The 16,028-nt window shown below is 58.0% G+C and overlaps 1 protein-coding gene across 1 annotated transcript; it reads left to right on the top strand.

Annotated features, from left to right (window-relative positions):
• Window positions 1-545: 545 nt before the first annotated feature.
• On the top strand, window positions 546-2,943 carry C23H1orf216 (chromosome 23 C1orf216 homolog). The gene is made up of 2 exons (XM_048968803.1): window positions 546-629; window positions 1,501-2,943. The coding sequence occupies exon 2, from the start codon at window positions 1,515-1,517 to the stop codon at window positions 2,226-2,228; it is 714 nt and encodes a 237-aa protein (XP_048824760.1). The 5' UTR covers window positions 546-629; window positions 1,501-1,514; the 3' UTR covers window positions 2,229-2,943.
• Window positions 2,944-16,028: the final 13,085 nt, after the last annotated feature.

The following is a 16,028-nucleotide window of genomic DNA, read 5'->3' on the forward strand; positions in this document are numbered from 1 at the left end:
CCTGCTCATCAGCAGAAGCTCTGGGCTGGTTTCTGCTTTTCCTTTGGGATGGGAATGTTGGGTTTTTCACCTCGTGCTGTGCAGGGAGGAACCCCACAGCCCATCTCAGTCCTTATGGTGTTTCTTTGCAGCCGGAGCAGCGCAGATCTATCGGCCTTCTGGGAGTCAGCAGATCAGATTTAACCCACAGCAGCGCAATTCCCCCACTCCCAACTTTCTCAATACCACGGCAGAACGTCTGCCCGCAGCACCCCAACCCCACAGAGCCTCATTATCCACAGACCGCCTGCGGGGCTCCGTGTGACTCCCCCGTGCTCCCCCGTTTGATGCCGCAGACTGACGGCTCCCTGCAGGGGGTGGGGGAGGACCGCGAAGGTCCCGTTAGGATCCCACGGACGCCTCGACCCCCGTCCCGACGGCCCCAACCCCAACCCCGTCCCTTCCCGGGTGATGCTGCTGCTGCTGCCCGCCGCGCACCGCCGCCCTCGCGGGTCCCTCCCCGCAGCCGCCGCCCTCTCTCTGCCCACGGCGGCGGGGACCGCGGCTTCGCTCGGAAGTGCGGCTCCGTGGCACCTCCCCGAGTGGAAACGCTTCCGCTCCCACCGGCGGCGAAGCTGCCAACGGCCCCGGTGAGTGCGGGCGGCGTTGCTGAGCGGGGCGGGGCTCCATCCCGGAGGAAGGGGAGAAATGGGGGGGGGCTCAGCGCCGGTTCCCGCAGCCCCGATCCGTGCGCGCATCCTCAACCCCGCGGCGCGCATCCCCGAGCCCGGCCCCGCACATCGCCGGGGATGGGCAGCGGAACGCGCGGCCTTCGGGAGCCCCCGGCTGCGGGTCGGCCCCGCACTGCCCGTCTCCGTGCGTCGGTGCGCGATGCGGTGCAGCGCTGGGGCGGTGGGACGGGGTCATCCCGCACCGGCACGGAGCTGCGGGGGCTCGGGGAGCGCTTCCAGACGCGGGGTTGGGAGGTGCCGCGTAGGGCCGGGAATTGGGCTCGGGGTTTCTTCGGGCCCTCCGCAGCTCCGGCTGTTCTGTAATTGCAGCGCTCTGTGCCACAGCGCTGCCCTAAGGGACCCCCGGCCCACCTCCGTGCCGCCCCCCGGGCCGATCCGTGCGCTCACAGCGCGGCGCTCCGCGGGCGATCACGGGGATCCTTCACGTGATTCTTGTGAGTGCTGGGAGCGCTCTCCGTGCTGATGCTCCGGAGAAAAGCACGTTGTTCTCCTTCCCCTCTCTGTCCCATCCGCTCCCGGTGCCGTTGGGCGCCGCTTCGGGCACCAGCAGACAGCAGGGAAGAGCCTTTAGGGCAAGGAGAGCCCTTCTGCCTCCATCTGCCGGGGCAAGTGAGGGAGGAGGATGCTGCAGCCGCTCCCGTGCTGCCCCATGTGCCCGTCCCCGGGATACCCAAATCTCAGCACCCCAAACCCCTTTGTCCCTGCAAACCCGGCTCCCCCCTTTGATGCAGTGTCTCAGTGTGCGCTCAGCCCCACGTCTCCCTTGCAGGCAGCACCGCCGAGATGTTCGCCCTCTGCCCCCCCGACGCCCCGTTCCCAGAGGGCCCCGCATTGGGCACAGCTTTTTCGGGGTCCCTGCAACGCAGCCCCGACTCCAACTGCAACTTCGCGGGGGACGATGTGTGCGACAGCAACCAGAACTGGAGCCGGGCTGGCGGGGGGGGTGAAAACACTGCAAATCCCTCCGATAATCTGCTGCTGTTAGCACAGAGACAGATGGCTCAAGGCGGGATGGGGGACGTCGCTTCGAGCGCGGCGTGCGACCCCCAGCAGGGCGAGCGCAGCCCCCCCGAGGGAGCGGAGGTCGGGGAGGGGGAGGCGGGCGGATCCCCGGCGGAGGATATCGGCTACACCAGCAGCTCGCTCAGCATCGACAGCCCCGACAGCGCCTGCGGTGGCGCCTGGGATCCCCCCGAGGACCCTCCGGAGGTGCCCGAGCCCCCCCCGGAGCCCCTGTTCCCGGCGCTGGCAGAGGCGGTGCAGCAGCTGCAGGAGAAGGAGCGCTTCAAGGAGCGGGAGAAGGAGAAGCACCACGTGCAGCTGGTGATGTACCGCCGCCTGGCCTTGCTGCGTTGGATCCACGGCCTGCAGCAGAAGGTGCTGGAGCAGCAGGACCGCCTGCAGGAGAGCTTCGACACCATCCTGGACAACCGCAAGGAGCTGATCCGCTGCATGCAGCACGGAGCGCCGTGCCCCGCTGCTGCCCCCAGCCCCTGAGCCGCGCTCCTTCCCGTCAGCGTTCTGCGCTCGGAGTCCCGTTCTGCTTCCCCCCAGCTCTCCACCCCCATCGGGGCTGAGCCCTGACTGTGATGGTGATGTTGGTGCACGGGCTCTGTGGCAGCCCCAGCCCCACGCGGTGCTCACCCATCCCAATAACCACAGAGCTTTAATGCCTTCCTCCTCCTCCTCCTCCTCGCTGCTCCCACACCCGATGTGTGCAGCATCGCCCTGCAGTGACCTGCAGCTTCCAGCGCCGTCCTGCTGTGCATTGTGGCACGGTGCCCTGGGTTGTCCCCAGCGCTGGGCCCAGCTGTGGCACAGCCCATAGGAGCTGCACTCATGCACTAAGTCCAGTGAGAGAGAATCACTCTGAAAAGTGACCTCAGAATGCTCAGAAATGCACATAAACATCATCAGCCCCAAACCCAGCACGCTTATTTCACAGTTCAGTGTTAGAGGAGAGTTGATTTAGATTTATTTCTATGTTTTATCGACCAGGTCGTGTAGATGCACATCTGCATGCTGGGGGAGCCATGTTAGAACCATGCATGGCCACAGAGCTGCTTGCAAAGCTGTGCTCTTTGCATCATTTTGTTGTCTTAAAGCAAAGAGACTGGTTGGTTTTTGTTTCCCCTAATGTCTGTTTTATCCAGTGGGGGCTGCGTGGGAAGTGTGAAGGGCGGCCCTTCTTAAATAGAGATTAAAAAGGAGACGCTGTGTTTGCGTGCTGTGCTTTCTGCAGTGATCATTGAAGCTGCTGTGATGGAGCAGTGGGCAGCGGGCTGTGCCCCATCCCCCCAGGAAGCCACGCAGCGATTCCCTTCCTGCCACGGGCAGTGATGGAGCCTGGAGGTGCTGCCCTGAGAGCAGCAGAGCACCACTGGGTTCTTCCTTTATTCCCTATGCCCTCCTGCAGCCATCGTGGGCTGCAGCCCCCATCGCCCAGCTCCGTGCTGCGTGCTGATGGGATGGAGATAGGAGCACCTGAGCGTTGACCCCGGGGTGACAGCGCCTCGGGCCTCATGGAGATCAAGCAGAAATGAGAAAAAGCCCTTTGAACCTTCCTTCACCCTTCTCCCCCTTCCTGTGGAGCTGTGGGAACTCGAGGAGCAGAGCCCCTTCCACGGCACAGGGCTGGAGGGAGCAGCAGGGAAGGGCACAGCAGGGCCGGTGGAGGCCCTTCCATCCAGAGCAGCACAAGGAGCAGCGGAAGCCCCTCGCTGTGCCTGGGGGTGCGTTGATGTCCCTGCAGGGGGTGGGATGGATGCAGCCTCGGTGCTGCCAGAGCCCCTTCCCCCACCCGGCTCCTCTGTTTGTCTTGGTCGGAAGCATGACACAAATCTTTACATCCAAGGTAAATATTGTGAAAATCCTGATTATTTGCTCAAGAAATGAAAGAATAACTGTGGGCGCGGATCAAAGCGGTGGCTGCGCTCTGCTGGCACAGAGGCTTCTCCCAGCCCGGTGCCCCCGGCGCTGCTCTTGGAGTCCTCCCCATCCCGAGCTGCCCATCCCCAGCCCCGAGATTTGGGAAAACAAAGGCACAGAAACCCGTTGGCATCCAGTGGGGAGCCGTGTCCCAGCTCTGCATCCTGTGGGACCGCAGCTCCGTGTGGCTCCGGTGCCGGGATGGGGATCTCGTGGGTATTCCTGCATCCCCAGGGATTCCCATCCCTCCATACATCACGGGCTGCAGATGGATGTGGGGGCTCTCGGGGTCTCTCTGGAGCTGCTCCAGGTTTGGAACCACTGAGGATGGAGTGATGCCATTGGGATGTGGGGCAGTGAAGGGCAGCTGGGCTCACATACAGCCACGTCCCCAAAATGATCTGCAAAGCCCAGGATGTGAGAGCACAGATTGCCAAGTGCAGCAGACAGGGCCCTGTTTTGAAGGTCCCCTCTGCCTGTTTACTTTATCTCCACATTAAATCCCTGTAGCTGGGGCTGACCTGATGGCACACAGTGAGCTCTGGCAATAGTTGTCTTTTTTTACATTAAAATAACAGCATTACAGAAACATCAGGTGTGTAGGGAGGAAGGTGTTTCACCTCACCATTGGAACCCTTCAGAACAAAGCAGCAGCGATGCTGATTGCTCCACATGCAAGCAAATTTGGGAAGGATTGGGGTTTTCCCCTCCCTGCGTTGCCCAACCAGCAGGAGCTGCAAAACCCCTCCATGCATCCTCCAAACCCCCACAGTGTGTTGAGGACGGCGAAGTCGTGGTGCTGCTGGGTGGGTTCACACCATGGCTGCGGCTCCCACGTGCAGCACGCTGCACAACACGTGCGGTGCAGCACTGCAGCAAAGCATCTGGGGCCACCCCTGCCCTCCATGCCCCTCTGCAGGGGTGCAGTCCAACAGGACGGGCTCCCATCCCGGCCCATATCTGATGGGGACCCAGCCTGAGCTGCCTTCTTTAATGATTCCCTTTGAAATGTTGTTGCTTCCGCACATCCCCCTTCAGGGTAGAATATTAAGCAAGAGCAACTCGGCTGGAAATTCAGATTGTTTTCGTGTCTGTTTTCATTTACATTTTAATGATAGAGAAATCTTATAAATCAGGCTATTTGCAGCACGGCTCCTCGAAAGAAAAGGGGGGAAAGAAATCAACTGCACCAACCCAACCTCTCCCCTCTGCAAAGCGTGCCGGGAGGTGGGGGGGTCACCAAGGGCTTCTGCATGGCAGCACTTCTCCTGCCCCTTTTTCCTACTTCTTTTGCCCTGTTTCTGCAGACCGGGGCTTTGAGCAGACAGAAATCCACTTTCAGGCACTGCAGAGTGCTGGGGTGCTGGGAGCTGTGCGTTCTGTCCAACCTGGGGTGCAGGGAAGGGGTGAGGAGGTGGCTCAGATGGGGAACGGAACCAGGCCCTCCCCAGGAAAACAGCTGGGAGTAAAGATCACTGGGAGAGAGGCAATAAACTCTCGGTTATTCTTCTGCCATCGAGGCCAATCAAGCTGCAAAGAGTGCCTCAAGGCCAGTTGTACATCATTATTTCATAGCGCGTTCCCTCTGTGATGCAGCGGCTGTCTGGCTGCAGGGAACACCTTCGTGGTTTTAAGCATCAGCGCTGAAATATCCTGAGCCCTGAAAGCACGGGGCTGAGTCCCAGCAGCCTCCGTTCTGCACTTCATTCCTCGGAGGGGAAAATAACCCCATTGCCACGACTCCGGCTGTCTGTGAGCATTTGATTGAGGGCTTGGAAACGAGGGTTCCGCACAGACAGCCCCCAACTCCCGCAGCCCTGGCGCTGGTGCTCATGCAGAGCTCTGCGGTTCCTTTGGTGGGGAGGGGGGGCATCCCCAGGGCTGCGTGCCCAATGCAAAGGGCTGATCTGCTCCTGGGATGGGGCAGGTGGAAGGGAAGGCTCTGGCTGGGCCGGGTGGAGGTGGATTCCCAGCTGTCTGTGCTCAGCTCCAAACCGAAGCGGTCACCCTGAGCTCTTGGGCTGCGTCTGTGTTTCCTCTTTGGGCTCCGTCACCCCTTCACCCCATCCTGCCTCCTTTTCCCTGTGCTTTGGGCAAGGTGAAGGCAGCCTCCAGCTCCTGCCAAGGATGGAGCAAAGAAGAGATGAATGCATTTATTGAGTCTATTGATGGCTCTGCTCACTTCATTCCATTCCCCATCCCCACCATGCAGCACGGTGGCTTTTCACACTCCATGGATGCTCATTTTCACATCCCACACATCGGGGCTGCGCTCGGCGAACCCCACACAAACCCAACCCACCAGAGCCTGGCAGAAAGAGCTGGAAACTTTTTAAACATTCATGGGGGAAAAAAAAAACAAAAACCAAAAAAAAACCCAACTGCAGAATACAAAGATGAATTAAGAGAAGCCGACAGCATCGGGGCTGAGTCTGTTTGGTGGTGATACTGCTCGGAATTAAGGCACGATGGTCTTTCTTGTGGCCAGAGGGGAAGAAGAGGGCTCCCAGTGGAGAGGACCCAGCCCGGCGCTGGCGATGCTGAGCAGGGATTGATAACCCAGCACGGGGGGGGACGTGGTGCTGCTCTGGGCCGAAAAGCTGCATTTATCCCAGCGATAGCAGCGAGCCAGAGCTGCGGGCCTTGGGGGTAAAAAAGGCTTAAAAACCCATCCTTCATTCAGCAGGCAGCTGAGGAGGCAGGGGGAGGGGGAGGAGAAGAAATGGAGGGGGAATTCAGAGCTGGGGGAGGAAGGGGGGGGGGGGGGGCTGGGGTTGGGTGAAGGGTTCAAGTTGCCCCAAAAGCACTGAAACATCCCAAAATGTGGTGGGGATGATGAGGAGGGAGGTGCTGACCACAAGGGTTGGGAAATGACTTGGAAATCCAGCTGGGATTTTGCTTCTCCCTCCCCTCACACCACCTCTCCCCGTGGCTGAGCCACTCTGAGTGACCCGCACTGAGCTCAGCGTCCCCACACTCACATCCCCCTCCTGCACCCAGGGCTGCCTGCAGGATGTCTGCAGAATTTGGGCAGGTCCACAGGTGGAGCAAACAATGTGATGTGACAGCAAGAGCCGCCGGGCACAGCCAGGAGGGGCTGCATGGGCAGGGAGGAAGCTGAAGGCATTGGGGTGGTCCTGCGTGAGGCTGATGGGTGGCAATGGAGCACTGAGCACGGGATGGGTGGCACCTGGGGACACGGCTCTCCATGGAAGTGAACCCAGAGGGCACCGCATGGATGTGGCCTGGAAGGAACCCAAATTTTGAAACGTTGAATGTTTGATGAAACTGTTGTTGTTTCCCAGCCAACCCCACTTCTGAGCTCATCGATCGCGGGGCCAGAAGGGAGCGTTGTGATAATCCCATCTGACATCTCGCACGGCGCGGGCCAGAGAACCTCACTCCATGTGTTCTGCACCAGCCCTCCGTTCCTGAGTGCTGCGTCTGTCAGGAAAGCACTCATCAGCTCTGTGGCTCTTAGCTGGGGCCTCGGGCACAGCAATGGGCTTCCCTCACCCTCCCGGCTTTAGACACGGGGATGACTGCTGTGAGCCCAAGAACAGATTGAGGAATCCCCTTCCCTATTCTTCTCCATGGGGTCAAACCCCTGAGAGCTTGCTGAACCCTGGGGACGGGCTGTTGGCACCTTGTGGTGATCACCGACGGCCATCTCTGCTCATCCAACCAAAGAGAAATGCCACTACCCAACGCCTCCCCATTGACAAGATGGCCATTGGTTGCCATGCCCTGGTCACCCAGCTGAGAAGTTCCACCACCCACCATCTCCCTGTTGATGGGGACTTTGCCTGCCACGCTGCTGAGCAGGGTGCAGAGCGCTAGGATTGCGCTCCGGAAAGAATTCAAATTAGGCATGCGTGTAATTACAGATATCTTATCCAAACAGGAGGAGCCTGAACACCAGTGGGGATCTGGGGACAGATCTCACTGATGCAAAGCGGGATGCGACGCAGTGAGCGGGGCGGCCCCAGTGCAGGTTGTGTTCCTGGTGATGGGGAAACGCTGGGAAGAGATGCAGTGAGATACACGGATGTGATGCCAGAGGGGACCTGGGCAGTGCCTGCAGCTCTTGGGGGCAGGAATGGGGCTCCTCCCCAGGGACCACTCATGGGGTTCAGCCCCCTGAGCCATGCAGCATTGCCTGGAGCCCGCTGAGCCCCAGAGTTGCACCATGACAGCTTACATCAGGGCAGCTTTCATGCTCCATGATGGCTCACATCAGGGCAGGATTCACGCTCCATGATAGCTCACATCAGGGCAGGCTTCATGCTCCATGATGGCTCACATCAGGGCAGGCTTCATGCTCCATGATGGCTCACATCAGGGCAGCTTTCATGCTCCATGATAGCTCACATCAGGGCAGGCTTCAAGCTCCATGATGGCTCACATCAGGGCAGCTTTCATGCTCTCTGTTGTTTGTTTTTCTTTTCTTAGATCCAAACCACAAAGCTCTGCTGCAGCTCAGAGCTGCGTCCCATGGTTTTGGTGGCCATGGGGATGAGATGGGGATGGAGGCATCCTGCAGTGGGGCAGGTTCCATGCGATAGGTGAAAGGTGTGTGGAGCTGCTCACGAACGGAAGGCAGCCCCTGCAGCAAACTTTCCTTTGAAATTACCCTGTTGATGAATCTCTCCTCGAGTGACTGGTGATAAATGAAGCGATTATGGGACTGACCTGCCACGGGGCTGAGATTGTGGGAGGGGGGCGAGAGATGGGAGCTCAGAGCTTGGGGCCCCCCAGCACCGCTGCCTTTGGGCTCTTTGCAGCCCCTTTCCCAGCTCCTGCAGCTCAGGATGCGACGGCAGCGCCTGTCCCACCCCGGGGTCGTGCATGGACACGAGGCTGCAGGAGGTGACTCTCAGCTGTGCGTGGTGGTCCCTGCCCGTAGCGGGGCCCGATGCGTGCGAAAAGCAGATTTATTTCTGCCTACGTTTCATATTCTTCACGCTCCGCGGCGTGAGACAAAGGATCAGCTCTTCAATAGAGTCCGAAGAATAAACCTTAAACCTCATCAAATCCAATCCGCCAATAAAAATTGCCTGAACAAAAGGCCGGGGACGGAGGGCGGCGGCGGGGGCCTTTTAGCCACGATAACAAGTTTTCACAAGACTGTTTATCCGCACAATTTGGAACGACACTTAAAATCTCTAATCCCAATAGGCATGAAAGTGCCCGTCCCAGCAGGCAGGTGGGCTGTCCCCAGCCCGGTCCCCGCGCTGCTCGGTGGCCGTCGCATCCGTGGGGGTCACTGGGAACGCGCTGAGACGGGGCAGCTGCAGCCTGAATGCTGCCTCAAAGCCCCCTCCCCACCCTTCTCCCCATCCCACCCCCTATTCAGCCCGATTTTAAAAGGCAGCAAAATGGTTACAAGGTTTAAAGCAGAGGCGAGCAAAATGCTCCACAATAGGGAGGACAAAGGAGGGCTCGGGGCTCTGCTCCCTAATCCACAGCCCACGGCGGTGCAGCCACCGGGATTAGGGCCGCTGCCAGGGGCTGCTCCACCGCTGGGTTTTGGGGTGAGCCCTACCCAGTGCTGAGCATCCGTCCCTCAGTGTGGGGCGATGGGACGGGACAAAGCGCTGTGCCCCGGAGCTGCTGCTCAGTGTGGGGTGGGTTTGTGGGGTGGATGGGTGCCCCCAGGATGCGGCTGGCACGTGGAGCTCTGATGGCCATCTTCCTCCAGCCACGAAGTGCCACAGCTTTGCCAACACCCAACCAGTCAAATTGCCTTCTTCAGAGTGGGATCCTGGAAGGGGTGGGGGTTTGGTGGGGATGCGGGCTGCGGTGACGGCCTGGCAAGGGCACGTATGGCATCGGTGCCATGCCTGGCACTCTGTGCAGCGTCAGCACATCTGTCTGCACCCAAAGGCACTGCTGTGTGTGCAGGATGCCATCGTCCTCACGTGCTGGGATTGGCTCCTGCAGGGTGCTGGAGCAGAGGGACACACAGTGTGACACTGGGGACAGATCACAGCATGGCTGGGATGCACTGCGCTCCTGCTCTGGGATGCTCCGATAGGAGAAGCATTTAATTACTGTCATGTGAACATCAGGGGCGCTGCTCCCTCCTTTCCCAGCATGGTGAGGTGCTTTTTGGGCACAGCTTTGGTGGCAAAAAGGAACTGGAAGCAGTGAAGATCTCAGGGCCTGTGCTGCTGCACCCCCAGCCCTGCTGCGCCATCCTCACCGCAGTGACTCTGCTCAGGGCCGTCCCCATGCAACCAAAGAAAGCAGCATCGCATTTGGCCACGCCGGACACTTTTTCATCCCCAAAACAAAAGCTCTCCAATAAACCAAACAGCAGCGTCGTGCTTTAAATTAGCATTAATTGACAAAGCTCGGGCAGAGCTGCTGAGCAAATCGGAGCCTTAATGTATGAACGACAGATTATTTTTTTTGCCCCTTTGGGTCTGGGCTTTGATTGAGGGCTTTTTCTCCCTCAGCGATGGGGTTGGGCTGCTGTGAGGTGGTGGGGCGACCTCAATACGGGGTGACCACGGCACCTCTAATCCCCTCTTTTAATTGATTACTCTCACCCATCCCCTGCGGCGACGGGAACGGGGACCCACCCTCTATAGATTAGCACCCTTTAGTTTACAGCTCAGCCACTTTTTCAGTCCTTTGCCCCGCAGCAATGCATGAAAATAACGCTAATCTCATTAAGGACAGAAGGGAGCCCTTCAAAGTTTATTAATAATGGGAGCAGACAGGGAGCGAGCTGGGCGCTGGGTCGGGTTTCAAAGCCGGGAGGCGGCGGAGGGTTTTTGCTTTGAGCAGAGCTGATGGGCAGCAGGGGCAGATCGGGATGGGGACGGTGGCACCTGGGCGTCCCCTCCTGGAAAAATGACCTCCACAAGTCCTGCCAACGAGGCCTTCCTTCGGCTTCAAATGGCCAGAACAAAGGGATCCTGATTAAAGGAAAAAAAATAAGGTTTTTCCAAGGGTGGCAGCCCTATTTTTGGTGGTTTTATCCCCCTTCGGGTTGAGCTGCAGAATCCTTCCTGCTCCTGCATGCATCAATGAGGGCAGCAGCGTGTCAGCCCCAGCTCAGCATCCCTGACCTCAGGGACCTCAAAGACCCTAAAGGGACAAGATCCCATAGGGAGAAGAGCCGAAAAGGAGAAGTACCCAAAGGAAGAAGCCCCCAGAAGAATCAGCCCCAGCCCAGCGCACCTCCCGCCCTCTCTGCGCCCCCGTTCCTGCTCCCTCCCTCCCCCCGCTGCCCAATTAGCACCGTTACACCGCACAGCTGCCAGGACTTTCCTTCCAGGCGCACGCCCTGCAGGTTGCGCCCTCACCTCACACCACTGCTGTGAGCCTCAGCGCCCGCCCCGACCCCTCCGCTCCATCTGGAGGAGCTTCCATCGCTGCTAATTAGCAGGGAGCATCCCAAGGACGCCCGGAATTCAAGGAAGCGAAGCATCCCATAACGGGACACGGGGTGATGCGCGGCACGGCGGGGCCCGGCGCCCTCCTACCAACACCCCGACCCCGCTGTGGCTTTGGGGTGCAGCGCTGCGGGTCGGGGGGCTGCAGGGGGGGGGGGTTGGGGTCCCGGGCTGCGATCCCTCCAGGCCCCACCTAATCACCACCGCTCTGCATTATTACCCTGCCTAACGCGGCATGCTTTTAAATAAAATATGCAAAGATTTCTCAAATTATTTCCCCGGGGCAAAAGCGTTTTCTATCTCTGCTCGTGCATGTTAATCTGAAAAATGCAAATTCCGCACACACCCCCATCTGCTGGGGCTCGGCCATTTATTAACTTTTTTTTTTTTTTTTTTAATTGTGAAATGTTTCTTTTATAAAAGCCGTAGGTTTCGTTATCTGGGCTCCTGTTTTATTTCGTTTAGGAGAAAACAGGTTGGAATGGATAAAATAAAATCAAGCAACTGTGGAGTGTGTGTGTGTGTGTGTATGGGGGGGGGGGGCTTAGGGCTCACTCAGCACCAGTTTCAGTCGAGGTTGCAGCCATGGGGAGGATCTACGTGGGGAGGGATGGGGGCTGTGCAAAGGATGCGATGCAGTGATTTGTGATGCAGGATGGGCTGAGAGCCTCAGGTCCCCGCTGCAGCATTTTGGGCTCCTGTGCAAAATCATTAAAAAATATCAAGAAAAACGCAACCGTGTGCACAAGAAAATAAAAAGGGGGGGGGGGGGGGAATGAAAGAGCCGTCGGTGCCGTTCCTGATGAGAAGGAGATGTGACAGAGCTCAGAGCACTGAGAGTAATTGGAGGCCCACGGACAAAGTTGCTCACGGACAACATTGGGTCCCATCCCCAGGGCTGCAGGCTGTGGCTGTGGGATCCCAGAGCTCTGCAACGCTCTGTGTGAGGAGTCAGAGAGCCTGCAGGGCACGGGGATGGGAGGGGAAACCTCTGTGGAAGAGGAACCAAGTCCTTCCTTCTAGAATAGAGTCCTAAAATAGAAACCCACAGGGCTGCAGTTTGGGCTGAGTCCTTGTGTCCTCGATAGCAGGGACACCGAGCTCTGGAATGGTGACACAGATGGGAAGGGATACACAGCATCTCTGCTTTGTCCCACAAAAAGGAAAACGTGGGGGGGGGGGGGGGAAAAAGAGGAAGGAATGATGCAGGGCATAACAAAGGGGAGGCTGGGAACTGCTTTCTGTTGGAAGCCAAATCCGAGCCCTGTTTGGGAGACCTGGCAGTCACTCCGGACTGCCTTCCTCAGCTTCAGAGCTCCGGGGTTGGGGTCCCAGTTCTGCTGGGGCTGCAGAGCTTCGGGTTCCAACCTCCCCGTCCCGCTGTCTGGGTGGGAATCGGATCCCGTTCCACCCGGAGGGCTCAGCGCTATGGGGCCGCGGGAGCTGCAGTCCCACCCACCGCAGCCCGACCCCAAAGCCGCGGTGCGGGGAAGCAGCGGCTCTGTCCCTTTAAAGCAGCGCCGGAGTCCCTTTTTTTTTCCTCTCTTGTTAAAAGATGTCTGGGAGGGGAGCTGCCAATCTGAAAAATGATCCTTTCTTTTTTCCATTTTCTTCCTTCTCTCCTTCTAGCTCGTGCTCATCTGTTCAGGTGAACCGCAGGCACATTCATTAAATCTCTGTCTTTGACACCTCAGCTGCTTCGGAGCCCTGGGCTGCTCTTTCCCTTCCCTCTCTGCGCTGTTTTTCTCTTTCCCCATCCCCGAGCCCGCCTGATCAGCACACCAAAGCGGCGAGAGAGAGCAGCAGAATTGTTAACTAAGCACAAGGCGGGCGATGGGTGCAAGGGGCCGGTGGGTCAGGATGGAGCAAAACCCACAGCGAGCATCCCAAGCACGCCCCGACCGCGGGGGCACGGACCTCTGAATGCAGAGGGGTCCCCCGGGCTGTCCTTGTCCCCAGCCTCGTGCCCGTTGTGGGACAGAGGTATGCAAAGGATGGCCATGGGATGGCAGCGGTTCCCGTCGCCATGGGAGAGGCAGAGCGCTAGCAAAGAGGATCTGGGTACGGATCTTGGGAAAGCGCCACGCTGCAGCCGGTCCCTTCCCATGGGACAAATCCCCCGTGTCCCCAAATGGGGAAACCCCACTGAGACCTGACTGAAATCTCATTGAAACCACGCTGAAACCCCATTGAAACCCCATCGTAACCCCAGCTGGGGACATTGGGGGACCTGGGGACCCAGTGCCATGGGAAGGGGCCGTCCCCAGAGCCGAGCCCTGCAAAGCTGTGAATTCCTGCAGAGTTTTGTTAGCGGGATCAGCGCAGCCTGGTGTCCTGCTCCAAATTAATTATCCGCTGACACGATTTCGCTTCTTTCCCTTTGTGTTATTTTAATTAACAGAGATCTCCTCCAAGCAAGCCAGCTGTCATGTAAATTGTAAAACTGTCAGCATGTACAGGAACTTAACAGGGATTTTTAAAAAGCACTGCACAAAGGGATGTGCTACTTTCCCTTTCTGTGGGTTGGTTGTTTTTTTCCCCTTTTTTTCCCTTAAAATCTGGCACATTTGTAAAGTCAAAAAAATAAAGTGTGAAGGGCTGCGATGGGGACGCAGACAGAGAGAGCTCTGAGCTCAGATCATTCACTGCACCCAATGAGCACAGGGTGTGATGCTGTGATGGGGACAGAGATGCCCAAGGAGGCTGTGGGTGCCCCATCCCTGCAGGCATTCAGGCTGGATGTGGCTCTGGGCAGCCTGGGCTGCAGGTTGGCGACCTGCACACAGCAGCAGGTTGGAGCTGGATGAGCATTGAGCTCCTGTGCAACCCAGGCCGTTCTACGGCTCTGTGATTCTGTGACTCCACACTGATCCGTCTCTCCTGCTCACCCAGTGCTGCTCTGACTGGTGCCCACTCATCCCCATCTCCAAACAGTGTAAATGCACCCAGGAATGGCTGCAGCGTGAAGCTTCTAAAAGAAAAACCCATTGCTGAGCATTGCCCACAGAGCTCTGGTGCTTTCAGTTGGGATCATCCCCAGTGTGGGTCGATGCTCCACCGGCCCCACGTGCTGCTCCTGCAGGCACCATTTTTCCATCTTGAGCCTCTTTTACCCAAGGAAGGACTCATCCTAAAGGGCGTGAGGTCCAGAGGGACGCTGGGGGGCTTCAGTGGGTTTCAATGGGGCTTCAACAAGATTTCAATGGGGTCTCAATGGGATTTCAGTGGAGCATCAATGGGGTTTCCATGGTGCTCCCTGGGGTTGGGATGTGCCCATCACACGGACGTTCCCCCCATCCACGCTGCTGCTTCCATCCAAACAAACGACCTTCAGCAGCGCTGTGGGTCAATAAAAAACAATTTGTGAATGGATCCATCTTCTGTGGCAAACAGATGAAGCAGCCTGGGCTCCCTGGGCTGTTTTATGCACGGATGGGAGAGCCGTGAAGTCACAGCAACGTGTGTGCACACATCCATGAGGTAGAATGATGAGTGAATAGATCTGCGTGTTCCAAAGGTGGAACAAAAAAGTGTCTCTGCAGTTTTGGAGCCTGGGAGGGGTCTCATGCCCTCCTGCCCATCTTTCTGCTGTTCTGCCTCCAGGCTCCTGCAAATCCCATTCGACCCAAGCCAGGCAGGGACCACAGGGGCTCATCCTTGGCCATGCGGTGGTTTGTGAATTAATGACCACTCCCAGGTGCTTTCTCACCACTTTTTACCACCTTCACTTTTGGGCTGGTGCAGGGAAAGCAGTGCCCAGGAGCAGGGGCAGCCTGCTGTGCTTTGCTGCTCACCTGTTTGTGCTGCCAAGCCCCACAGGAGCTGCTGTCCATGGGCTGCAATAGATGGGCGCTGCTTCATCCTGTGGGGCGCAGCTTTGTGCTCCTCTTCTTCAGCAGAGCTGCAGCGGGCGCAGCGCATTCTGCTGCAGGGCATTTCCTGAGAGCCACTAAAGCAAGGTGGGTAATTAATACCTTCCATGCATGAGGAACACCACGAGGCAGGGGAGGAGGAGGGCAGGCGGTGAGGCAGGGGGGCACACAGCCCTTGGTGCCATTTGGAGTCCCAGCACCTCGTGGCCACGCTGTGAGCAGCCAATTCCCACACCTGTGCCCCCCAACCACCCCAATGCTGCTCCTGAAACCATATCTGTATCTATTGTACAGATATTCTAGGTCTATTTTATTTTCTGTCAGCACAGCGTTGCGAGAACCTGGCAAGAGCCAGGATGTGGCCATTAGGAAGGCTTCAGGACTTGGGTTTATTTGCATTTTCCTCTTTAACCTGTGTTCTCTGCAGGCTGGAAAGTAACTGATGGAGTGCAAACGTTCATCACTGCCCTACTGAAAGCCTTCAGACACGGCTTGGCTGAGATCATCCAGCAAGGAGAAGTGCCTTACTGTCAGCACTTGCTGTCAAAAGCCCTTTGATAATTTGCTGAGCAGCAGCAATTCCCACTTTCAGGAGCTGCAGAGCTCCGAGAGCCCCTGAGATCCTTGGGAATGCAAAAGGGGACTCTGAGAGCAGGCAGTGCTGGCAGTGCGGATGGTTCTGCTCCCAGCTGTGCCCCGGAGCTGAGCTACCCCTCAGTGGGGCTCACATCCTGACCTTTGTACTGGACCAAAGCAGTCCTTCACATTACCAACAACAGCACTTGAAGGGATGAGGAAGCTCAGGCTGCTCCAGCATTGCAAACCACCACTGCACTCATGGTTTTCTCCCCCATTGAGCATCATTTTGTCCAGCACATCAGCTTGCTGCACCTCCAAAGCCAGCCCACGGCTCTCCTCCCTGCTCAGCACCACTCAGCACAGCAGCAGATGCAGTCGGTGGCTGCAGCACATCCTGGCAATCACATCTGCACGCCTGCATCCCCATCTCACTGACTTTATCTCCTCATCTCTGCCCCGCGCACCAGGCAGGCTCCAACCCGGAGTGAAGGTCACGAGTTACTGAGCCAAAA

This window comes from Lagopus muta, chromosome 23 (genome assembly GCF_023343835.1).
Source record: "Lagopus muta isolate bLagMut1 chromosome 23, bLagMut1 primary, whole genome shotgun sequence".
Classification (NCBI taxonomy): domain Eukaryota; kingdom Metazoa; phylum Chordata; class Aves; order Galliformes; family Phasianidae; genus Lagopus; species Lagopus muta.

Excerpts from the sequence above, each read along its gene's own strand:
- C23H1orf216 (XM_048968803.1), top strand. The coding sequence starts at position 1,515 with ATGTTCGCCCTCTGCCCCCCCGACGCCCCGTTCCCAGAGGGCCCCGCA.